This window comes from Sphaeramia orbicularis, chromosome 16 (genome assembly GCF_902148855.1).
Source record: "Sphaeramia orbicularis chromosome 16, fSphaOr1.1, whole genome shotgun sequence".
In the NCBI taxonomy this organism is placed as follows: Eukaryota; Metazoa; Chordata; class Actinopteri; order Kurtiformes; family Apogonidae; genus Sphaeramia; species Sphaeramia orbicularis.
Window position 1 is genome coordinate 56496227 of NC_043972.1, and position 26552 is coordinate 56522778.

The following is a 26552-nucleotide window of genomic DNA, read 5'->3' on the forward strand; positions in this document are numbered from 1 at the left end:
ACTGTGATCTCTAAGTTGTGATGCATATGGATAAATAATAAACTAAGGTGTAATATTGTTAACATTGCACTTATTTTCCTTAAGAATGTACAGGTTGTTCATATTTGTTCAAGTTATGTTTGGTATAATTCGTAGATATAAACTTTTTTTTTTTTTTTTAATACTTTATTTTGGTTTTCGAATTTTCATTTTACAAATGAAGAAAGAGAACAATGGAACAAACAAATGTGACAAATACTGCCCCCCTCCCTCCCTTCCTTCCCTGTTCACTCTCAAAAAAAAAAAAAAAAAAAGGCTCCTGCTCTCACTTTTTGTTCAAAGGGACACATGGCATGACACAATAAGACCAGTTAAATTACAATTGCACCTACATAGGCTAAGTAAGGTTGCCAAATTCTGACAAAAGTTTTATATGACTTTCTTAGGCTATATGTTATTTTTTCTAAAGGGACACAACTGTTCATCTCTGTGTACCATTTGGTTAAAGGAATGGGAGAATCAGACTTCCATGTAACAGCAATAATTTTTCTAGCCACTGCCAAGGCTATTTCGAGGAATTTTGTTTGATATTTGTTTAGTGGTTCATTAACCTTCATAAAATTTCCAATTAGACAAATAGATATAAACATTTTCATCACGGAATTTTACTTTTGTCACTCAAAAGTTGTTATCCCATTATTTAATTTTTTTTATGGTCTGGCCCACTTTATATCATATTAGGCTGTATGTGGACCCTGAACTAAAATGAGTTTTGACACCCCTGGTGTAGAGGGTTGTCCCATATGTCCTCCTCCAAGTCTTCCCCCAAGATCTGGTTCAGCTTTAACACATTCTTATCTTAGACCTGGACCCTGAGTCCTCATATATGAACCTCAGGTCAGAGGTCAGAGGTCACAGCAGAGACAGAAAACATTTGACAGAACAGCATTTCCTTTAACGTTCACACGGAAACTGGATTCTTCTGCAGTAGGATATGAATCACACTAAGACCACAGTTTAATGTCAGAGTTCAGCACTAAAACCACTGTACCATCAACGTTTACAGACCTGGACCTGGACCCAGCTATGTGCCCATGAACAGTGATGACTCCATGGGTGTTTCAGAGACTCAGTAAGAGAACCTCAGATCTCGTCCAGATCCACCAACAGGGCTCAGCTCAGTCAGTCCTAACTTGGCGTTCTAGGTCCGACCTAAAGTTAGTCCTGTTGCACCGTCAGTGTCACATGGTCTTTTTCTTCAGTCTATGGTTCAGACACTGGCAGGAGAATCACGCTAAACCTGATCAATGAAAACCTGTTGTTGTAGTGGGACCTGGTCCTGGATGATACTGGATCAGAGTCCAGGGTTGATTCCTGGTCCATTGAACACCTTTGTATCATATGTTGTGAGTGCAGATGGTGAGGACACACATTGTTAGGACAGAGCTGTTGGTCTGATCCAAATGTGGATGAGATCAACTAAACCCAGTGAGTGTGAAGCTCCAAACAGACTGAGATGTTGATTGTCAGTGGGATCAGCAGGACTAGGACACCTGTCCCACTACAAGGGGTCATGTGACTCATGTTGGTGTCAGTGTGGACAGACATAATGTGAGCTCATTGTTGATGATTGGTCCACAGAGTGGAGCAGCAGAGCTCAGAGGTTCCCACTGGTCTACAGGATCAGACTCAGCTGGACTCCATATTTGAGGTGTGTACTGGTCCAACATCTACTGGTCCATCTGTTCTGTCCAATCAATGTCCAATGTTGATGCAGTACAGCTTATTCATGTGGAACTCTTCAGGAGGTTTTTGTATTTTATATAAAATGAATGATGCTCATATAATCTGTCAAACATTTGGACAGAAGAGTCATTAAACCTGAGGATTACGTTGATGAACAGGTTAATGATCACATCAGATACAGACCTGGTTGTTGAAGGTGAAGATGTTCTTTTGGATCTTTACAGGAAACACAGAAGGCTCCACTTAAAGAAAGTCTGTTGAATATTCTGGACAATTTGGTCAACAGCGATTTTAAAAAGTTCAAGTGGTTCTTGGAAAATGAAAAACCACCAATCCCAGTGAGTCGACTGGAGAACGCAGACCGGATGGACACAGTGGATCTGATGGTCCAGACCTACTACACAAATACTCAGAGAGTCACTGTAAGGGTTCTGGAGAAGATGAACAGTACCGATCTGGTGCAGAAACTTTCACAAGACATCCCAGTGTCTAAAGGTCAGTCATTAATAAGTAATTAATAAAGTAAGAGGTTCCATATTTCATTCCCCTGTGACACATTAAACATAAGAATGGTGGTAATGTTGTTTCCATCTGTTCAGACCAGAGTCCTGCATGGGTCCCCTTTTCCAAACCCGCACCCACCCGTACCCACAAAGCTGAGTACTGCAACCCGACCCGATAACCGCATTTTTTTTCATGTCCAATCTGTACCCGCCTGTGCCCGTGTACATTAGACCCGCAACTTGACCTGACCCGTGATTAAACATATTGTCTACACAATACCTCACTAATAAAAGCTTTATTTTTGACTGAAACATATGTCATTAATAAATCTCTATATGTCACAAGTAAATCTCTCACAAACAGGATGCAGGCACGCACTTGGCAATAAAAACATTTTAAATTCACTTGCATAACCGAAGTTTCAACTGTGAAAAAATTCCCAAGTGGCGATACAAAGTCCAAAGTGGAATAAAGTAAAAGAAAAAAATGTCGGTCTCCATCATCAATTGTCACTCAGTGTTCAGGATTCAATTAAAAAAAAAAACATCCTTCATCTGACAGAATGAAATAACATATGTAGCAACAGTTTACCTGAGGGTGCAGCAGAACTGATAACCAACCCTGTAACTCACACTGTGCTGAAACTTAAGACTTCAACTTCAGGCTGCTGTGCAAGAAAAGAATATTGTCCACAGTCCCTGGTTTAAGTTGTGTTCTCCGCTCCTGAATCACAAATCTAGCAGATGAAAAGTCTCTTTCACTAGCTGCGCTTGATGCCGGGATGGCGAGCACATTCCACACGATCACTGTCAAGTTTGGAAACATTTTTGCATGCTCCTTCCACCAAATTAAGACATCAAATGGTTCTTCTTTGGGTGGTTTTATGTCATTGTAGGCTGCAGTCTCATCCAGTGGCTTATTTTCATCACCAGAGTCCTCCACGTCGGCTAAATCCTCACCAGCCAAAAAGCGTCTCTTCTCCAGTGGTGGGCTGATGCCTTTGACACACTGCAGAGGGCTTCCACATTTCTCCTTAAGCTCTTTAAAAAAATAAATAAACCTAAGATTAATATTGTTTTAAGAAAAAGGTCAGACAAATGACAGTAGAACCAGATGTCATGGTTAAAGCTGCAATTAAAGTGTTTAATTCATTTAAAAGCACAAAACTCTGCCATAACATAATAGCTTACATTTCATTGTGGACACCCATCATGTCAGTCTGGTCTGTAAGCAACTTGAGGCTTTTCAGTTTGGGATGCAAGAACATTGTGAGCTTGTGCAGGATATGCAGTTCAAATTTGTCAGTAAGGACTTTGAGGCATTTTTCCTTTAGCGATGACAGAGTCAAACTGTCAGACGTTGATGGTTGCAGGTGGCGTTTAAGTCGGTCTAGCCAGATACCAGCCAGGTGAATGGTCGGAGTTTTGGACGCCTCCAAGGCTTTAGTAGCCTCCTTAAATTGTGACAGAAATACAACCATGTCACTTAGAGTTTCTGTGCTCATGTTACTCAAGCGGTTTTCTTCTCCATGCTCTGTGAGAAGAGCCCTAATGTCTTCGTACTGGCTGCTGATGGAGTCCAGCATCGTGTGTAGTGAGTTCCAGCGTGTCTCCACGCATGCTTTCAGTGTTTTTTTCAGACGATTTTGAAGGTTTGTCTGCTTGAAGTAATTAACAAGTGATTTAACCCACTCGATAAGAGTAGATACTTCTTCATCAAAGACATCATCTTCAGCAGGTTTTCCAAGTGTGGTATGGAGCACTGTGTTCAGAATGTGAGCTGAGCAGCTCAGCCTTGTGACGATGCGGAGAGCCGCTACTATGTTGGTACCTCGATCTGGCACATAGACGAGTTTGGAGAAGAATTCGTCAAGGCCATATTTCTGCAGTGCTTGTATGATGGCTGGCCTAAGGTTATCCGCTGTTTTCCTTAAGGTGCTGTCCCATTCTGAAGTGCAAAGCACTCACTCAGTCAGCTCCCACTTGCTGTTTATATCATGTAAAGTCACACAAAGATAACCAATTTTTCAGTAATCATCTGTCCACATGTCCAAAGTAACTGCCCCGTTGCTCTCAATCAGTTGTATCTTCAGCTCTGGAATGATGCTTTCTCGTACCTCCTCCGCGTATTTAGTGATTCTGCGTGATATAGTTGTCAGATCAGGCAGAAGCTGCTGAGCATCAACACGACCAGCCCAGGCACCAATGTCAATCAAGCCTTTAGGCATAGCTTGAAACCCATCCCCACAGACACTTTCAAACGATCTGATGTCCTGACAAAGTTGACCGCTAATTTTGTAACTGTCTCCTTGTCCTCCCATCTTGGTGTTTTAAGTGATGTGTTTTTTGTGAAAATATCTGTCAATAGACACAGAGCCTGTGCCTCTGCAGCTGTCCATGTGCTTTCTCAGCGATGGTGTGCCTAGCTTGCGGCTATCAAAAAATAATGGCTTTTGGCACTTATTACAAGCAGCAAAACCACTGACGATGTTGTTGTCACCATCTGTAACCACACCAAATCTCTCCCAAACGTCCAACTTTGCCTTTGAGGATGTATTGTCCACAATTCTATACTTGCCACTGGCTATCTTTGTCTTTATTTCATCCATTTTGTCGCAACCTCGTCTGTGCTTTTACTTTTCACCGCCAGTGAGTGCAGGCTACCTGTCTGCGCTGCTCAATGACGTCGTTGGCCGGATGTAGATAGAGGTGAAGCTCACTTCAAAATAAAACAAACCGGATTAGATGATTATCATCATTAAATGTCCTTCAAATTATTTTTGTTCATGAATCTTCTTTTATTTTTTCACTTCCTTGTCCACTACCCGCCCGCATTTCATTTTACTTTACCCGTGCCCGTACCCGCGAAAATTCTTCTCTTTTTTTTTTTTTTACCCGCCCCCGCATGTTACCCGTCGGGTATTCGCAGGTACCCGAGCCGGTGCAGGTCTCTGGTTCAGACCCAGTAGAATTCTATGAATATTCATATTCTGTCTTGGTAACATTCAAACCCCTCAGAGCATAAGTTCAAAGATCAGTTCAATCTGTGAAGGTAGTCGTCATCTGGGTGTTTATAAGTCAAAAATCTAAGATTAACTCAACACAGAGTTTAGTCAGACTAAAAAAAACAGTAAATTCAAACTGACGATGAAGCAGAACTGTATTACACAAACATTCAGCTCTTCATTATTATTATTATTATTATTATTATTATTATTATTATTATTATTATTATTAACAGAGCAAATGGACAAATAATATAAACTAAAACATAAGCAGCTGTTCTATCAGAATCCATTCATGTAGTTTTCTCAGTTACTCACAGTCATTCCCACTAATGTGATTTGTGAGGTCTCAATGACCTTTGACCTTTATCCACGTCAATGTAGTTACTTCATCCTTAAGTCCAAGTGAACGTTTGGTCCAGATTTGACTGAAGTCTGTCAAACCCTTCCTTAGATTTGATATTTTAAAGGTAACTGTTCCTGACAGACTGACCTTTTCCTGTGGATCTAAAATCAAAGTGAAGCAGCTGTCAGTCTGTTTGAAAGGTTCAACTACAGTCAAAGAAAGAACAGACTCTGAAAACACACACAGGTGAACACACCAAGTGGAAGGCTGACACTTTTCACCACAGTCTTCTAGTCCAAGCAGGTCCTCATTCAGTCCCTGGAAACTTCCAGTAGATCAGCTGTTATTCTTTCACTGTGGTATTTGACAGTTTTTCCAGTCGTCATTTTCAGCTCCAGAACAGATTCCTTCTACGAAACCAGGACCTTAACACATGTTTGGTCTCAGTAATAACACTGTAGTGTCCAAATATGTACATGTGAGAATAACTGAGTCATTCCTATTAAATAAAGATGACTATCATTGAACTACCTAGTGGTATTTCACTAAATTGACATGAACGAACCTGATGGATGATGTCCATGTGTAGAGTTTGAATCAGAGGAAAAACAGTGACTAAAGTCAAATGGTTGAAAGTGATGAAACTACTGCCTACATGACTGTATATTTTACAGCTGTGTTTCTTGTAGGTAAAAGGGTTTAAAGGATATTCCAAAAGGAACAAAGATGATATTCAGGATTAAAAATCAGTGATGTTACAAAAGTACAGAGAAGACACAGTGTTGTTAATAACGTGGATTTAGTTTGTTTGAATAATCGTTTATTGAAGACATTGAAGGGTTCTTCATGTACAAATACACATAATGAGTATATTTGAACAGTTCAACTCTACTGTCCTCCAGCTGAATGTCATAGATATGAGAGAAGACACATGAACAATAAACTCATCAAATGCGAGGAAATGAATGACTGTACCTGAATACACACAGAATCTGTGACATAATGATATGATACTAGAAGAAATGGGAAACATTCCCCTTCTGTTTGTGTTTGAAACATCCTCTGAATTGTCTTCTCTGTCTTCACTCAGAGAGCATTGACCAGTGTCGGCGAAAACTGAAGGTTAAGCTGAAGCGGAAGTTTGAGTGTGTGTTTGAGGGCATCGCTAAAGAAGGACTCCCCAAAACCCTCCTGAACCAGATCTACACAGAGCTCTACATCACAGAGGGAGGGGCTACAGAGGTCAACCAGGACCATGAGGTCAGACAGATTGAAAAAGCATCCAGGAACCCACACAGACCACAAACAATCATCACATGTGAAGACATCTTTAAAACACCACCTGACAGTGCTCAACCAATCAGAACAGTGCTGACAAAGGGTGTGGCCGGCATCGGGAAAACAGTCTTAACACAGAAGTTCAGTCTGGACTGGGCTGAAGACAAAGCCAACCAGGATATCCACTTCATATTTCCATTCACCTTCAGAGAGCTGAATGTGCTGAAACAGAAGAAGTTCAGCTTGGTGGAACTGGTTCATCACTTCTTCACTGAAACCAGAGAAGCAGGAATCTGGATCTTTGAAGACCTCCAGGTGGTGTTCATCTTAGACGGTCTGGATGAGTGTCGACCTCCTCTGGACCTCAACAACACTCAGATCCTGACTGATGTTACAGAGTCCACCTCAGTGGATGTGCTGCTGATGAACCTCATCAGGGGGAACCTGCTTCCCTCTGCTCGCCTCTGGATAACCACACGACCTGCAGCAGCCAATCAGATCCCTACTGAATATCGTGGCATGGTGACAGAGGTCAGAGGGTTCACTGACCCACAGAAGGAGGAGTACTTCAGGAAGAGGTTCACAGATGAAGAACAGACCAACACAATCATCTCCCACATCAAGACATCACGAAGCGTCCACATCATGTGTCACATCCCAGTCTTCTGCTGGATCACTGCTACAGTTCTGGAGGACATGTTGAAGACCACAGACAGAAGACAACTGCCCAAGACCCTGACTGAGATGTACATCCACTTCCTGGTGGTTCAGGCCAAACTGAAGAGCATCAAGTACGATGGAAGATCTGGGACAGATTCACCCTGGAGTCCAGAGACCAGGAAGATGATTGAGTCTCTGGGAAAACTGGCCTTTGAGCAGCTGAAGAAAGGAAACCTGATCTTCTATGAATCAGACCTGACAGAGTGTGGCATCGATATCAGCTCAGCCTCAGTGTACTCAGGAGTGTTCACAGAGGTCTTCAAAGAGGAGAGAGGACTGTACCAGGACAAGAGGTTCTGCTTCATCCATCTGAGTGTCCAGGAGTTTCTGGCTGCTCTTCATGTCCATCAGACCTTCATCAACACTGGAGTCAATCTGCTGTCAGGACAAACATCTGTTTGGTCTAAACTATTCATGGACAAATCTGTCCAGTTCTACCAGACCGCTGTGGACCAGGCCTTACAGAGTCCAAATGGACACTTGGACCTGATCCTCCGCTTCCTCCTGGGTCTATCACTGCCGACCAATCAGGGTCTCCTACACAGTCTGGTGAAACCAACAGGAAGCAGCTCAGAGACCAACCAGAAAACTGTTGAGTACATCAAGAAAAAGATCAGTGAGAATGTGTCTACAGAGAGAAGCATCAACCTGTTCCACTGTCTGAATGAACTGGAGGATGGATCTCTGGTGGATCAGATCCAACAGAACCTGAGATCAGGACGTCTGTCCACAGAACAGCTGTCTCCTGCTGAATGGTCAGCTCTGGCCTTCATCTTACTGTCATCAGAAAAAGACCTGGATGTGTTTGACCTGAAGGAATACTCTGGTTCAGAGGAGGCTCTTCTGAGGCTGCTGCCAGTGGTCAAAGCCTCCAACAAAGCTCTGTGAGAACAAACAGTTTGATCAAACATCTCAAATATGGATCTATCATTTCACCTAGATCAATAACTTTATACTCATGCCTTTTGTTTTGTCCAGATTCAGTGGCTGTAACCTGTCAGAGAGAAGCTGTGAAGCTCTGTCCTCAGTTCTCAGATCCCAGTCCTGTAGTCTGACACTTCTGGATCTGAGCAACCATGACCTGAAGGATTCAGGAGTGAAGATCCTGTCAGATGGACTGAAGAGTCCAGGATGCAGACTGGACACTCTCAGGTCAGGGTTCAACAAAGAACACAACACATCATTTCAGTGTTTGTCTCCAGTTGTTGGATGGATTGAACTTGTCAGTGGTTGTTTGTGTTGAACTCCAGACCAGTTCGACTGATCTTCAACTGTGTTCAGAGTCTGTAACTCATAGACTTTACACATTGAAGTCATGTTGGGGAAGTCCCATGCATTCACAGACTCTGTTCAATGACTCCAACTCCACTGATCTCCATCCTCAGTTGATGGATGTGATGTTTTGTGTTGCAGATTGTCAGGATGTCTGATCACAGAGGAAGGATGTTCTTCTCTGGTCTCAGCCCTCAAGTCCAATCCGTCCTATCTCAGACTGCTAGACCTGAGCTACAACCATCCAGGAGCCTCAGGACAGGAGCTGTCTGCTCTAGTGGAGGATCCACACTGGAGACTGGACACTGTCAGGTATGGACTGAGCTGATGCATCCACAGATAATGGCAGATAGAACAGGTAGAGCTGACAGGAACCATCTGTCAGAGCTGGGATCCATCCTGTATGAAGGTCCAGCCCATGTTCAAAGACCAACAGACTCAGTCAGTGATTCAGAAGGAACCATTTAGTGGATGTGAACAGAAAAACTTCAGTGGCTTAGAGTGATGGAATGTCCATGTTTCCAGCTGCTCTGACCCTCCTCCTCCTTTCAGGTTGGATCCTGCTGGAGTCCGATGGTTGACACCGAGGAGACGTAAGTGTGATTTCATTAGATTGATTAAAACCAACCTGAACCCAAACTGGGACGTGGTTCCACATTCTAAACATCTAAAGTATTCATGAAGACAGTCAGTTTAGTGGAAGGATGAGCTGATAGCTGATTGGTCAGGACTGGTACCACATGGACCCACATACCCTGAGTCCTCAGGTCCAGTCCAAGACTGTTTAGTGCATATCAGAGCTCTAGTGTCTTTATACACATTTACAGTCTGTACTGTCACTGTGGGACAAACAATACAAATACAGCCAAGAAGATCCAAAACACAATATAGTTCATCAGGATGAGAAGTTTGTCTGAGGAACAAACTCAGATGAAACCACCAAAACACTTCTACAAACTATTATTATCCATGAGATAAAGAATCTGATTCAGTGAGCAAAAGTACTGAGTTTAGATCCAATTAGTAAACAATCAAAGTCACTGTGGAGAAGATTGGAATCTACAAATCCAACATTAGATTCATTAGCACCAACGAAACATCAACCTGAACAAACAGCAAAAACACTAAGAGTCTAGAAGAACTGAGAAATGACTGATGGGAATGGATTGTGTTTTTAGGTTTGAATCAGTTTGGATCCAAAATGAAACAGACTTTTAATGTTTGAATGTTAAGGATCAATATATGATCCTAAAGGTGAACTGGTTCTACAGATTAGATCTCAGTCATGGAGTCAGAGTTGATCTGTTTCACACTTTTATTCTCTGTTGGTGAAAATGTGCTCAGAAACAGCAGATCCATCTATAAAACACTGGATTTATCTGTTATTGATCAGTATTGATCAGAGTCAGACTCACACATGATCCTTCCATCAATAACAGTTGAATTGAACCCAGTGATGTGATCAGACTGTCAGTCAATCAGCTGATCACTGATCAATAACTTCAGCTGGATTGTGTTTTCTTCTGTCCATCAGATTTCTGTGAACTCACCCTGGATCCAAACACAGCGAACAAACGCCTCAAACTGTCTGAGAACAACAAGAAGGTAGAACGAGTGGAGGAGGTTCAGTCATATCCTGATCATCAGGACAGATTTGACTATAAGCCTCAGCTGATGTGTTCAACTGGTCTGACTGGTCGCTGTTACTGGGAGGTCCAGTGGAGTGGAAACGTTCATATATCAGTGACTTACAAAGGAATCAGAAGGAAAAGAATCAGTTATGACTGTGAGTTTGGATGGAATGATCAGTCCTGGAGTCTGGAGTGTTATACAGGTGGATACAGGGTCTGGCATGAAAAGAAACGCACAGACCTCCCTCTGTCCTTCTTCTCCTCCTCCTCCTCTGGTACAGTCTCAGTGTATGTGGACTGTCCTGCTGGATCTGTGTCCTTCTACAGAGTCTCCTCTGACAAACTGATCCACCTCCACACCTTCAAAACCACATTCACTGAACCACTGTTTGGAGGATTTACACTGAGGACACCAGGATCCACAGTGTGTTTGTGTGGTGTGTAGTTGTGTTGTGTGCATAGTTGTGTGTTTGTGTAGTTTTGTTGTGTGTTTGCGTAGTTGTGTTGTGTGTTTGCATAGCTGTGTTGTGTGCATGTAGTTTAGTTGTGTGTTTGTGTAGCTATATTGTGTGTCTGTGTAGATGTGTTGTGTGTGCATAGTTGTGTTGTGTGGACAGTAAAATACGGTACAAATTAAATCAAATCTGTCTCTTTCCACTGTTGTGAATCCGTCTTTTTGTCTCCGTTGGTGATTCAGACAGGTACAAATCCCACAATGCATCTTTACATGTTTTGGAATTTCCTGGGCTCCCAAATGAGACTATAGATTAGCATTAGCATTAGCAGCTAAGCTAACTGTGCTAAAGTCCATTTTTACAGTTTCCCGGGCTGCTCAATGAGACAATAGATTAGCGTTAGCATTAGCGGCCAAGCTAACAGCGCTAACGTCCATTTTGTCAGTTTCCCAGGCTCTGCTGTACAGTAGTGACCCTATGTATCCCACAGTGCATCAGTGTGAGTTGTGGTTGGTGCCAGAGTGCTGTTGTGGGCTCAGTAATCGTGGTTTGAGTGCAAATCCAGTGGTTTGGAGCTTAATGTGTGTTGGATTAGTGGAGCTGGAGCCTGGTTGGAAATGTTGTGGTCTTTGTTGGACCAGTGTTGGAGGCAGTAACACTCACCCATATGGTACAGTAAAATACTCACATCTACTACATATGGTACTTTAAGATATTTTCATGCTCTTTCACCGTATTGTTATTTTTGTTCCATGTTCTTTACTAAATAAGAGATAAGATGTTCATGTTTGCTTAGAATTTTCCTCTGTGCTCGTTTAAATGTTCTCTAAATATCTGTTTTAATGTGATGTAAATAAAATGTGTAAAATGCTTTTTATGTGATTCTTTCAACAACATTTCAACTAATAATGGTTAAATAATGCTTATTTACCACTTTTATGTATTTCATAAGGGATATATGTTTACACTTTACAATAAGGGTCCAAATACCATTTCCTAATGGTTCCCTAAGGTTCAGTAATGCTAATGAGGCAGTTCAGCATTTCTAAAGTGTTTCTGCCCATCCAGGTTAGATGGACACCATATAGTGAATGATTAATGCTTTAGTTAGCTGTTACTTAATGCTTATTCACTCCAAAAAGACCCCATTAGTGAATGATTACTAGAGACATTATTAATGACTTACTAATATATAAACAATGTTAATTAATGCTGAAAAGTATGTACATAATGTTAAGTAATTACATTAAACTTTTATTAACGCTTAACAATTTGTTAACTAACTTTGAGTAGCAAACATTAATTAACTACTTATTAATATATTAAGTAATATGCTACCTAAAGATAAGTAATGCATAATAATGATTGTTAATGTATTATTAAACCATTAATGAATGCTTAATAATGCACTAACTAACGTTAACTAAGGGACCCTTATTGTGAAGTGTTCCCTGTGCCAGAGGTCGCATTAACCGAAAATATTCCGTCATTGACGGATTTTTTTTTTTTTAAATGACGGAAAATTCGGAAGGCCGTCCGTCATTTTGACAGATTAAAATACTGAGGGTAATCTACTGTTAACCTTTCCTCCTCAGCTCTTCCGACCATAGTCAGCGAGCACAGGGGAAATTTCCTCCAGGGCTGATGTCGGGGTTAACTCCCTTGCCAGTAGTGGAAGACAGCAGCTTTTATTTTATGCACAGTATATTGATGTTAGAACACTTTTTCCTTCTGTCCCTCTAACACACTGCCGCTCCCTCACCTTGCTCGACCACTCACACCATATGCACGCACCACACACTGCTCTCGCACTTAAGGAACACGCACACACACACACCAGTCTCATAACACTACCAAAGAAAGTTTTCACCCAACACTGAACAGAACCTGCGTGCAGAATCGGTGGTCTGTCTGTCTCTTAACAAGTCATCAAACAGTCCATAACAGCATCCACCTGTATAGAACCAACAGCACCACTGTTCACAACTACACTGAATACAACAGCAGTACTGCAGTCACATGACTCACCGTTAGTCCACCTGTAGTAGACCCCCTGTCCAGTTGGTGCCAGTGTGAATATTAATCAGTCAGTGTCAAGTCTTGTGTCATCGTTTTGCTGACTTTTGCGTAAATTAAATGCTACTTTGCTAGCGCAAACTGTGAAGACAGCTGAGTCTCCTTATTTTAGAAAGCCCAGTAAATGTGATGGCATTAATAAACGCAGTGAAAAAAGAGGGACTGATGCGGTGAAGGATGATGGACAAGCAAGGAATACTCCACTTCTTATGGCATTTGGTGTGCTATATGTACGCATTTTCATGTGTTATTTGATGGCATGTCAATTTGTGCGTAGATCTCTGGTTCACATAACCCGAACCCTAACCCTCAGTGCATGATAACACACCACTTAAAAGTGGCGTATATAATTATGTGAGTCGTGATATCACGTTGGTTTATCAGCCAGCAGCAACTACAGCTGCTGCATCATTGAGATGTTTTTGAACATTAAACACTACTAAATATATCTCTTTATCATTAAAAAATAAAAATTTGAAATGACGGATAATAATGTTATGACAGAATTTTTACGACCCTGTCCATCTAAATGACGGACAATAAAAATGTCTAGCGCAACCTCTGCCCTGTGCATGTCTAGACTTGGACTGGATTGGACTTTTCCTGTTGTGTCCACCTGCTCAGCCACTGCACATGGAAATGAACATCTGTTCTCCTGTCACATTCATGTTCTTGTGTTTGGTCCCTGACAAATAAATCCACTCCTGAACTAAAGCCATGTTTGGATTCAGTGGGACTGACTCTGATTGAAGGGATCAGTGTGTCTGATTGTCATCACCATTAAACAGACACAAATCAGTGGAAAGTCCCAGATAGAAGAACCTGCCTGACAATCAGGCCCGGACTGGCTAATCGGGAGGACCGGGACAATTCCCGGTGGGCCGGTATAATATTTGGGCCGCGAGGGCCGGAGTTCACTTTAAATATGTATTTAATATTTTATTTATTTATTTTTTGGGGGCCGGTGTTCAGTCATAGCACTGAGTTGATCAAGTAATCTGCAGCCGCTGTTCCTGGGCCCCACCCCCTCTACTAGCAAACTGTTTGTTTTCTTCCTCTTTTTTTTGCGGACACACCGTGACCTGACATAACATGTCCGTGCAAACGGTTAGTAGTGTAAGCGATCTTTCTGTTCTGCCCATTTATGGAAGGATTTGTTCATGTAAAATGACAGGCTTAACTTGGGAGGCACTTTATTTCTCCACACCGTCCTTAACACCGCAGCCATAACAAATCAGCGCTTCCACCCACACCACACTTTCTGCCTTCACAATAAAAGCACTCCTCACCACATCCTGTCAGTTTACATGAACAAATCCTTCCATAAATGGGCAGAACAGAAAGATCGCTTACAGTAGCTCTGTACTGTAGCTGTGGAGCATATACGATCTGTGCTCTGTAGGCTGTGGATGGTCAGCTGTGTTTGCTGTTTTAATAGAAAGAACAAGGGTGGCACAGAGAAGGCAAGAATTAAAAAGAGGAAAGCTCTGGAAGCAAACGCAGCCAAATGTGCCAAAATCTGCAACTTTTTCCACAAAAACGACCTCCGGTTGGAAACAACTAATGAGGACGATGAACCGGGTAAACCACCTTTCAAGTTAGTTAATTACGGAGTCAGTGAATTGTGTGGCATTGTGGCGTGGAATATAACGTTATGTAATTTGAATAATAGTATGATGTGACGCCACATAACTGGGAAACTTTGTCTTGTAGCTCCTCAGAGTCAGAAAGCAGATCCAGCACCTGCCATGAGCCCCCAAGTCCAGAGTGGGCAGGTAGGACTGCTCATAGACTGAATATTATTAATAAATAGGCTCCAATGAAGAGTATGGTGTAGGCCTGTTCAGTATGAAAGGGGCTCTGAGATGCTCCAGGATTCAGCACTACATGAATGAAACTGACACCAAGGCTTTGAAAATAGAAGATCTGTGCTGAGAATTAGGACCATTTTTAAAATGTGCTTTAGTGTCAGAAGCAGAGCCAGGAGCCAGTAGTGATGAGGGGATTGTTCCTGTCAGGATGGAAGGAAAAGGTGAGCTGTTGGAACAGACTGTGTGAACAAGCATTAGTTCCAGTAAAACCACTTTCTAGACCCAAACCATAGTCCTGACCTATTTTAATTTTTATTATTAAAAGTGAGACAGTAAATACACAAAGCCCACAACTGAAAGGCAATAGTATAAAGTAATATCAAATAAGCCTGCATATTTTGCCAATGTAAATATCTTAATTAGTTAAGTAAGTCAAAATGTCTGTAGATATTATTTTTTATTGTGATCCAGGTGCAGGTGAGTCTAGAGAAACTGGAGGAAGTGTGAAAGGGAGAGCAGAGTCTACTGATGACAGAGGAGCAGCTCAGCAGCACAACCCTGAACCACTAGTCACAAATGACACAGATGAAGAGGAGTCTGTTGTTAGCTTTGATTGCTTTGCTCGCCCTCAGTCACAGGATATACAGGCATTTTTTTCTTATCATCCTCATCAAAGCCCTAATATCACTATACCAAAAGTTTTCAATAGCAAAGATGGAACAAACTGCAAGTAAGTTGTGATGGAAATCTTTTGTTGCAGAGGATACAAAAATAATAGTTATTAGAAAAAGCAGCAAGCTTTTTTTTTTTTTAATTATTTTTTTTTTCAATATTTTTATATATTCTTTCATTTCATTTCAAACATTTTAAAGGTTTGAAGAATGTTAACACTTATAAGAACAAAAATATAGATTCTGTTATTGTTGTGTTGTGAGGAATAATAATGTAGGAGATGTGGATGTGCACTCACTGTTGAAATAAATCCACATTGTGAAGCAACCTTTACCTGCACTGAATTGGAAATATTTTAGAAAATACACTGAATTACAAGGCTTTGGAGAACAGTGTGTAGACCTAACATGTAAGGTTAGAATCATATGATTTTAATAATAATCGGTCGTGATCTAAAGTGGGCCGGTCTGAGGTATGAAACTCCAGGGCTGAAAATGAGTCTCAGTCCGGCCCTGACTGCTACCCCAGGTAGAAGTGAGTCACAATATTAATATGAGATGACTATAGCTTAAGGAAGTTCTTATTGTATGATATTAGCGTTAAGTGCGTGGGTCACCTGGGTGTTAATGGCGTTTAGATTATTGTTTAAGTTAGTTCAACAGACGACAATAATGGAAGCCTACCATTTAACTGACTAAATCTGTGTTAACAGTTCCCTGAACTACCCACACTTGTGTGAATTCAGTTATAATTCCATACACGCTGAGGACGAGTAGGCTAGGTTTGGAAAACCAAAGAAATGCCTTACTGCACAAATACCTACATACCTAGTTCCCCAGTCTGTCTTATTTGTCATTTATCATATGCACATCTCTAACTTGTGTGGGTGTACGTGTATAAAAGTGAATGTGGCTTTTATGAAAAAAAAAAAAAAGTGTTTTGTTGTGTGTTTTCCAGTTTTTCCATTTGTGAAGGCTCATAGGTATGGAGCAGAGGTGCGAGGAGAATCTACATGACCTGTCTGAGAGGAAACACCCAGACGGGTCAAGTAAATCTCACAAATTAAGCTTTAGGAGATATGATGAGAGGTTTAGACTAAAGGGTGAGCAGGCAAAGGTGTATTCAAATATATCTATGTTTTGGTAAAATGTCTTTTTGTTTATATGTACTTTATGAATGTTCAGTGCAGAAGGACAGCTCTTCTATGGGAACACAAAGATGATCCAGTCCCCAAGAGAAGCCAGATAACTGGATGGATGATGATTAAGTGATGACAATTCAAACATAGTATTACCAAACAATAAAATGTTTTTTTCCCTATTACTGATTTTTTTTTTTTTTTTTTTTTTGGGGGGGGGGTTGTTTGTTTTTGCAATACAGGTAATTGATGCATACATTCATATCTTTGCTGAAAAACAGCAGGCAAATGCTGGATGTAAAATTATATCGTTCTCAGTGCATTTGTTTAATGTTCCCTGGAGTACAGTTTAGTGTTACACACTTAACTTTTTTAACAGGAACCCATTCATCAGCTCTGTGCTGTGGTAGCTGGAAGGTTGTTTTCCAGAAGATTTCAGCCTCTTAGAAAAGTAATCTATTTGTTTGTTATTATCTAGCCATATCACCTAACACCAGTAACCTGAATTAATAATAATTTGGTATGAAACCCATTCTTCAGATGAAATTTCCAGTGTTAGAAAGGTGGATTTGTCCTGTAAATGTAGTGGTTTTCTTCTGTTTTCCTCAGACATATTTCTTTCTTTCTTTCTTTCTTTCTTTCTTTCTTTCTTTCTTTCTTTCTTTCTTTCTTTCTTTCTTTCTTTCTTTCTTTCAGTTGACCTGATGCAACAGAAGTCAATTTTCATAAAAGGCTTTGCTACACAAATATGTCCTAGTGTGATGGAATAACATGAATACAGTAAACATTTATAGATTGTCAACATGTCAGAGAGGACACTGCTACTCTTTGATCCAGACAAGTGTATCATGTATTGCATATGCGTGTTATGCTTTTTAAACAATAATTAGGAACTTCTTGAGGATGGTGGGCCATGAAGTCCAAGGAGATAAATGGGCTGTAAAAACTGTTCACCACAACAAGCAGCAAGATGCCAGTGGCTGTGGGATTTAGGTGTTAAGGTAAAGATTTTATCTCAGACTGTTTGTAGTAAACAGTTTTTTTCCCCTTTATGTTAGCCAGTCATATGTAACTGAATGCCTAAAATGCCATTTTGCAGTTTGCAGAAGGGTTTCTCAACAATGGAGACCAGGGCCGGACTGAGACTCATTTTCAGCCCTGGAGTTTCATACCTCAGACCGGCCCACTTTAGATCACGACCGATTATTATTAAAATCATATGATTCTAACCTTACATGTTAGGTCTACACACTGTTCTCCAAAGCCTTGTAATTCAGTGTATTTTCTAAAATATTTCCAATTCAGTGCAGGTAAAGGTTGCTTCACAATGTGGATTTATTTCAACAGTGAGTGCACATCCACATCTCCTACATTATTATTCCTCACAACACAACAATAACAGAATCTATATTTTTGTTCTTATAAGTGTTAACATTCTTCAAACCTTTAAAATGTTTGAAATGAAATGAAAGAATATATAAAAATATTGAAAAAAAAAATAATTAAAAAAAAATAAAGCTTGCTGCTTTTTCTAATAACTATTATTTTTGTATCCTCTGCAACAAAAGATTTCCATCACAACTTACTTGCAGTTTGTTCCATCTTTGCTATTGAAAACTTTTGGTATAGTGATATTAGGGGTTTGATGAGGATGATAAGAAAAAAATGCCTGTATATCCTATGACTGAGGGCGAGCAAAGCAGTCAAAGCTAACAACAGACTCCTCTTCATCTGTGTCATTTGTGCCTAGTGGTTCAGGGTTGTGCTGCTGAGCTGCTCCTCTGTCATCAGTAGACTCTGCTCTCCCTTTCACACTTCCTCCAGTTTCTCTAGACTCACCTGCACCTGGATCACAATAAAAAATAATATCTACAGACATTTTGACTTACTTAACTAATTAAGATATTTGCATTGGCAAAATATGCAGGCTTATTTGATATTACTTTATGCTATTGCCTTTCAGTTGTGGGCTTTGTGTATTTACTGTCTCACTTTTAATAATAAAAATTAAAATAGGTCAGGACTATGGTTTGGGTATAGAAAGTGGTTTTACTGGAACTAATGCTTGTTCACACAGTCTGTTCCAACAGCTCACCTTTTCCTTCCATCCTGACAGGAGCAATCCCCTCATCACTACTGGCTCCTGGCTCTGCTTCTGACACTAAAGCACATTTTAAAAATGCTCAGAATTCTCAGCACAGATCTTCTATTTTCAAAGCCTTGGTGTCAGTTTCATTCATGTAGTGCTGAATCCTGGAGCATCTCAGAGCCCCTTTCATACTGAACAGGCCTACACCATACTCTTCATTGGAGCCTATTTATTAATAATATTCAGTCTATGAGCAGTCCTACCTGCCCACTCTGGACTTGGGGGCTCATGGCAGGTGCTGGATCTGCTTTCTGACTCTGAGGAGCTACAAGACAAAGTTTCCCAGTTATGTGGCATCACATCATACTATTATTCAAATTACATAACGTTATGTTCCACGCCACAATGCCACACAATTCACTGACTCCGTAATTAACTAACTTGAAAGGTGGTTTACCCGGTTCATCGTCCTCATTAGTTGTTTCCAACCGGAGGTCGTTTTTGTGGAAAAAGTTGCAGATTTTGGCACATTTGGCTGTGTTTGCTTCCAGAGCTTTCCTCTTTTTAATTCTTGCCTTCTCTGTGCCACCCTTGTTCTTTCTATTAAAACAGCAAACACAGCTGACCATCCACAGCCTACAGAGCACAGATCGTATATGCTCCACAGCTACAGTACAGAGCTACTGTAAGCGATCTTTCTGTTCTGCCCATTTATGGAAGGATTTGTTCATGTAAACTGACAGGATGTGGTGAGGAGTGCTTTTATTGTGAAGGCAGAAAGTGTGGTGTGGGTGGAAGCGCTGATTTGTTATGGCTGCGGTGTTAAGGACGGTGTGGAGAAATAAAGTGCCTCCCAAGTTAAGCCTGTCATTTTACATGAACAAATCCTTCCATAAATGGGCAGAACAGAAAGATCGCTTACACTACTAACCGTTTGCACGGACATGTTACGTCAGGTCACGGTGTGTCCACAAAAAAAGAGGAAGAAAACAAACAGTTTGCTAGTAGAGGGGGTGTGGCCCAGGAACAGCGGCTGCAGATTACTTGATCAACTCAGTGCTATGACTGAACACCGGCCCCCAAAAAATAAATAAATAAAATATTAAATACATATTTAAAGTGAACTCCGGCCCTCGCGGCCCAAATATTATACCGGCCCACCGGGAATTGTCCCGGTCCTCCCGATTAGCCAGTCCGGGCCTGATGGAGACATCACAAGCATCCAGACACCTCCTGCAGAGGTTTGAAAGGCTCGATGGGAAGCAGCATGTGCCCTCCTACAGGTGGGAGGTCCATGGAAAGAAACATGAAGCCATCACGGATGGGATAAATACGGACACCGAATTTCCCTTACAAGATCAAAATAGTGTATATAGTGTATATGTCAAATAAAGCTGGCTTGATTTGAATGTAATGTTTCTTCTGTTGTTCCATGTTCAATGTGTCGAGTATCACAAAGGTGAGGTATGTTACCTGTAGTAGGAGCTTTATTTGACAGAAGTTCTAAGTCTGTCTAAATGAGTTACCTTTACCCATATTCATATGAATAAGTAAATAATGGTGTTTCTATAGTAGGAGCTTTATTTAATAGAAGTTATAAAAGCCTGTCGAAATGAGCATCCTTTACCCATATTCATATGAATAAGTAAATAATGGTGTTTTTCTACAGCAGAAGCATTATTTCGTTTTCGAATAGGCGTGTCAAAACCTAAGGTAGCATGTTTTGACGGGGTAGCGTCAATCGATAGACGTTGCTGTTGATATAAGCTACTGGTAGCTTACTTTGACGGAAGAAATCCAATGTACAGACACAAAAGTGCATCAAACTGTCCAGAAAAAGGATGTGATACGATCAAGCATTTATTCAGAGTCCCTTCTGGCTGAGGATGGTCTGGCTGATCAGTGAATAGGACCAAAAACTCCCATTACAGAGAAATAGTTTGACATTTTACTGTCCTGAGAATAAAATTAAACTGAGTTTAATTATAAAATTGTTCATCATCAAATGACATTTTATTTCCATGTGTTTTTCCACAGATTAAGTAGATTTAAGATGCGCTGAATTATTCTTCTTTATTAACCCATAAAGACCCAAACATCTACTGATGACCAAAAAGCATCTACTGATCTAAACTGTTTAATACCTTTGATCCATTTATCCTATCAATACATGTAAATAATTAGTGTAAAATACAGTTTTTCTTTTCATGATCATCAGATATGACCAATTTGGAAGTTCAGAGGCTCTGTAGTTACCGTGGAAACACTGTCATCTTCTACAACATTGATTCACCAGTAAAACCCACGGAGTTGGATCAATGACAGATTGGAGACAGTTGTTTATATGTTCACTTATTGATATTTTATCAAAAGAGTCCATTTTTCTTCAGTTTTCTCTGTTTCTGATACAGTAACCCTTAACTTTAATCTGAGCTCTTATGAACATCTGCATGATCAGTCAATTAATCAATAGGAAAATAGTGTATTTTCAGTAAATAAATGGAAAACACTGAGGATAATATTAGAATAAATGGTGATAAATCTCTTCATAAAGGTTAAATATAAAGTTAAAATAATTTGGGAACTGTCACAAAAGTAGCACTGGGTTTTTATGGGTTAAACAAATCTGTATTTATTCACATTTGAACATTCACACCAAACGGACCTATAATCAGTCCATAATAATAGGTCTTCTGTGTCCTGTCAGTTTGTTCACATCCAGCCTTTCAGCCTCTGATCAGGACAGTTTTCAGTTTTTATGTCCTCTAACAGTCCAAATCTGAACCAAAGTGTTTGTTGTAAACAGTTCAGTGTTTATCACCTGTTTTTCCAGCACAGTTCACTCAACTACGAATTGGATCTGGAACAAACTATGACTTAGTTTAATGTTAATTTTTGACTAAATGTCTTGGTTCAATACTTTGAAGTGACTCTGAATAAATGCTTGATCGTATCACAGCCTTTTTCAGGACAGTTTGATGCACTTCTGTCTGTACATTGGATTTCTTCCGTCAAAGTAAGCTACCAGTAGCTTATATCAACAGCGACATCTATCGATTGACACTACCCCGTCAAAACATGCTACCTTAGGTTTTGACACGCCTATTCGAAAACGAAATAATGCTTCTGCTGTAGAAAAACACCATTATTAACTTATTCATATGAATATGGGTAAAGGATGCTCATTTAGACAGACTTAGAACTTCTGTCAAATAAAGTTCCTACTACAGGTAACACACCTCACCTTTGTGATACTCGACACATTGAACATGGGACAACAGAAGAAACATTACATTCAAATCAAGCCAGCTTTATTTGACATATACACTATATACACTATTTTGATCTTGTAAGGGAAATTCGGTGTCCGTATTTATCCCATCCGTGATGGCTTCATGTTTCTTTCCACAGACCTCCCACCTGTAGGAGGGCACATGCTGCTTCCCATCGAGCCTTTAAAACCTCTGCAGGATGTGTCTGGATGCTTGTGATGCCTCCATTGTTGAGAAACCCTTCTGCAAACTGCAAAATGGCATTTTAGGCATTCAGTTACATATGACTGGCTAACATAAAGGGGAAAAAAACTGTTTACTACAAACAGTCTGAGATAAAATCTTTACCTTAACACCTAAATCCCACAGCCACTGGCATCTTGCTGCTTGTTGTGGTGAACAGTTTTTACAGCCCATTTATCTCCTTGGACTTCATGGCCCACCATCCTCAAGAAGTTCCTAATTATTGTTTAAAAAGCATAACACGCATATGCAATACATGATACACTTGTCTGGATCAAAGAGTAGCAGTGTCCTCTCTGACATGTTGACAATCTATAAATGTTTACTGTATTCATGTTATTCCATCACACTAGGACATATTTGTGTAGCAAAGCCTTTTATGAAAATTGACTTCTGTTGCATCAGGTCAACTGAAAGAAAGAAAGAAAGAAAGAAAGAAAGAAAGAAAGAAAGAAAGAAAGAAAGAAAGAAAGAAAGAAAGAAAGAAAGAAAGAAAGAAAGAAATATGTCTGAGGAAAACAGAAGAAAACCACTACATTTACAGGACAAATCCACCTTTCTAACACTGGAAATTTCATCTGAAGAATGGGTTTCATATCAAATTATTATTAATTCAGGTTACTGGTGTTAGGTGATATGGCTAGATAATAACAAACAAATAGATTACTTTTCGAAGAGGCTGAAATCTTCTGGAAAACAACCTTCCAGCTACCACAGCACAGAGCTGATGAATGGGTTCCTGTTAAAAAAGTTAAGTGTGTAACACTAAACTGTACTCCAGGGAACATTAAACAAATGCACTGAGAACGATATAATTTTACATCCAGCATTTGCCTGCTGTTTTTCAACAAGGATATGAATGTATGCATCAATTACCTGTATTGCAAAAACAAACAACCCCCCCCCCAAAAAAAAAAATCAGTAATAGGAAAAAAAACATTTTATTGTTTGGTAATACTATGTTTGAATTGTCATCACTTAATCATCATCCATCCAGTTATCTGGCTTCTGTGGGAGACTGGATCATCTTTGTGTTCCCATAGAAGAGCTGTCTGTCATATCAGTCCCTGGACTCTTGTATGTTTTGTCTGTCTTGTGTGTCATTTCCTGTTGTATTTTGTTAAGTCCTCCTCTTGTGTCATGTCTGGTGTTTTTGCTTCCTTTCCCTGATTGTTTCACCTGTGTTGATTACCTGTCCCCGCCCTGATTTGTTCCACCTGTGTCTCATTGTCTTCCCTCCCTTCTGTGTATATAAGCCCTGTGTTTTTCCCCTGTCCTGTGCCAGTTCGTATTCCTCCCTCGTGGTGTGTTTACCTACCAGCGTTTCTTCTGATCCTGTTTGTCTGCCTGCCTGTTTGTTCCTGACCTGGATTGTTCCTCGACTTCTGAGATTTGCCTGACTCCCTACCGGTACTTCTGCCTGATCTGCCACTCTGGTGTTCGACCCTTTTGCCCGGATTTATGGTTTGTGTTTTTGCCTTTTCCCTTTTGTACCGTTGCCTGATTGCTAGACTCCCTGTGTATGACCTGGTCTGTCCCCTGACGCTCCTCTGCTTTCTCCTAGTCGGGTTCCCCTCGTGTGCTCCCGACCCGGGCAGTGAGCTTCCTCTTTTGGATTCGGACGCCGTGACAAATCCACGCAAACAATCCTTCGAGGATTCCCTCAAGATCCCTTTGTGGGAACTGTTTATCCTGTCTGTGTTTAATAAACACCACTTAACTGTATTTTTGTCTGTGGGTTGTGCATTTGGGTCCAGACCTCGTGCTACCGGTTCTAACACTGTCCATCTGCACTGAACATTCATAAAGTACATATAAACAAAAAGACATTTTACCAAAACATAGATATATTTGAATACACCTTTGCCTGCTCACCCTTTAGTCTAAACCTCTCAGCATATCTCCTTAAGCTTAATTTGTGAGATTTATTTAACCCGTCTGGGTGTTTCCTCTCAGACAGGTCATGTAGATTCTCCTTGCACCTCTGCTCCATACCTATGAGCCTTCACAAATGGAAAAACTGGAAAACACACAAGACCCCTTTTTTTTTTTTTTTTTTTTTTTTTTTTTCATAAAAGCCACATTCACTTTTATACACATACACCCACACAAGTTAGAGATGTGCATATGATGAATGACAAACAAGACAGACTGGGGAACTAGGTATGTAGGTATTTGTGCAGTAAGGCATTTCTTTGGTTTTCCAAACCTAGCCTACTCGTCCTCAGCGTGTATGGAATTATAACTGAATGCACACAAGTGTGGGTAGTTAAGTATGGAACCCGAGAACGGCCATGGCTAATACATAATTTTATGGTCATTATCTCGTGATAACGACTTAATTCGTTATCTCGAGATAACAAAGTTCGTTTTCTCGTGATAACGACTTAATTATCTCGATATATCTCGTAAATATATTGACTACATATGACTCACAGGCGCCATCTATCATGAGGCAGGGGTACTGTTTGCCACCCCTAGTGACTTTTTCACTGCGGTTTTATGATTAATCTGCGAGCCTAAACATATTACAGAAATACATTCCATACGTTATGCAGATTATGGAAGGATAGAGCATATAATCAGAGTGTTTGAAAGCATTTTAACTGCGATATACAGAGGGACAGCGACACAATATTTTCATCGGTACCAGCAGAGTTCATGAGGGGAGGAGACAGTTACCCTGGAGGCACAGCACAGCGCTGCCTCCTCCCTGTATTTGAACGGAGCATGCGGAAATTCTGCTATTCTAATCGACAAAATAATAATAATAATATTGGATTCGAACGGAAAAGGAGTTTATAGGACCTACCAGCTGACAACTATCAACATTTATTATATTTTATAGTCAAGTTTTTTTTCTTTTCAAGATTGACAAGGGAGGCTCTGCCTCCCCTGCCTCCTCTGACTGCACATCACTGTGTGTACATATACATACACGTGCATACATACACACATACACATGTATGCCATTTGTGTTAGGTTCTCCTCAGGATGCTCCTTTGCCTCAAGCCTGACAGAAACTGGTCTATGGTGAGCTGTAAAACAAACAAAACAGCAATATAGTCATACTTGTTTGCAGCTGCAAAAAAGTTGTTCATCTTTTGACTGCTGGCCCTTCATTAACTGTAAATATAAAAGGCTTGTCATAGTTCCAGTTTATTTAATAGTCACATCTGCTTTTGAGTTGATGATTGTAACGCACTGTACTGCACTACAATGCATAATGTGCATCCGACACATAGGACACAAAGCACTATTAAGGAAATTAAAAAAAAAACATTTGAACATTTAAACGTTATACAACACATCCTGCTAAATTAACGTTAGTCTATATAAGCCGGTGTACAAAAGCCCGACTGGTGTCTGTCAGCTCAATAACATTAACATGAAGTTAGGTTGTGATTCTTACAGTAAAGTGTCCATGAGCAGTACTGGAGCAATAGCAAGTAGCTAACACTACGTTAGCTGAAGCAACCGGATAGATGTTAGTTGGTAACTTGGTCAAACTCTCATCTGTTCAGACTAACATATTACCCCTTGAACCTTAAACACGCAGTAACCAAACTAACAGAACTTGTAGTTACTGTAACTTATTGGTAACTTGTTGTTGAATGTGTGTTCTGCTCTGTACAGCACATGTCAGCAACAGCTGTAGAAGGCAGCATTGTGGAGGAAGTGGTACCTGTTAGCATCTTCTACTATGAAATAACGAAATAAATTAATTCGTTATCACGAGATAACGAACTTTGTTATCTCGTGATAACGAATTAATTAAGTCATTATCACGAGGTAACAAAGTTCGTTATCTCGTGATAACGAGATATTTAAGTCGTTATCACGAGAAAACGAACTTTGTTATCTCGAGATAACGAGTTAATTAAGTCTTTATCACGAGATAACGACCATAAAATTATGTATTAGCCATGGCCGTTCTCGGCTTCCGTAGGGTTAAAGGAACTGTTAACACAGATTTAGTCAGTTAAATGGTAGGCTTCCATTATTGTCGTCTGTTGAACTAACTTAAACAATAATCTAAACGCCATTAACACCCAGGTGACCCACGCACTTAACGCTTATATCATACAATAAGAACTTCCTTAAGCTATTGTCATCTCATATTAATATTGTGACTCGCATCTACCTGGGGTAGCAGGGGTCATGCGCATGCTCAGTAGCTCTAGGGAGCTGACCTCGACAGGACACCTGTTCAACAGGTTTGTGTGAACTGTGGCTGAGTCAGTCTCATAAACTCCTCCCTGAACTCCCCCCCCCCTTCACTTCCTCCTTTCATTCAGGTCTGTGCATCTGAAGGT

The 26552-nt window shown here is 40.4% G+C and overlaps 3 protein-coding genes and 1 pseudogene across 3 annotated transcripts in view; 3 read left to right on the plus strand and 1 right to left on the minus strand.

The window, feature by feature from the left end:
* The window catches only part of LOC115436284 (zinc finger protein 345-like), a 589760-nt gene that overhangs the window by 481631 nt on the left and 81577 nt on the right, over nucleotides 1-26552 (plus strand). The window lies entirely within an intron of this gene.
* LOC115435837 (zinc finger protein 420-like) overlaps nucleotides 1-26552 on the plus strand; it is a 363895-nt pseudogene that overhangs the window by 286548 nt on the left and 50795 nt on the right.
* LOC115435836 (uncharacterized) overlaps nucleotides 1-26552 on the minus strand; it is a 1131008-nt gene that overhangs the window by 180262 nt on the left and 924194 nt on the right. The window lies entirely within an intron of this gene.
* LOC115436249 (NACHT, LRR and PYD domains-containing protein 12-like) overlaps nucleotides 1-26552 on the plus strand; it is a gene marked incomplete at its 3' end in the record, with an annotated part of 50446 nt that overhangs the window by 3017 nt on the left and 20877 nt on the right. The window contains exons 2-5 of the mRNA XM_030159046.1: nucleotides 1621-1690; nucleotides 1950-2220; nucleotides 6670-8461; nucleotides 8556-8729. Coding sequence (XP_030014906.1) covers nucleotides 1621-1690; nucleotides 1950-2220; nucleotides 6670-8461; nucleotides 8556-8729 — 2307 coding nt within the window. The remainder of the gene's footprint in view (nucleotides 1-1620; nucleotides 1691-1949; nucleotides 2221-6669; nucleotides 8462-8555; nucleotides 8730-26552) is intronic.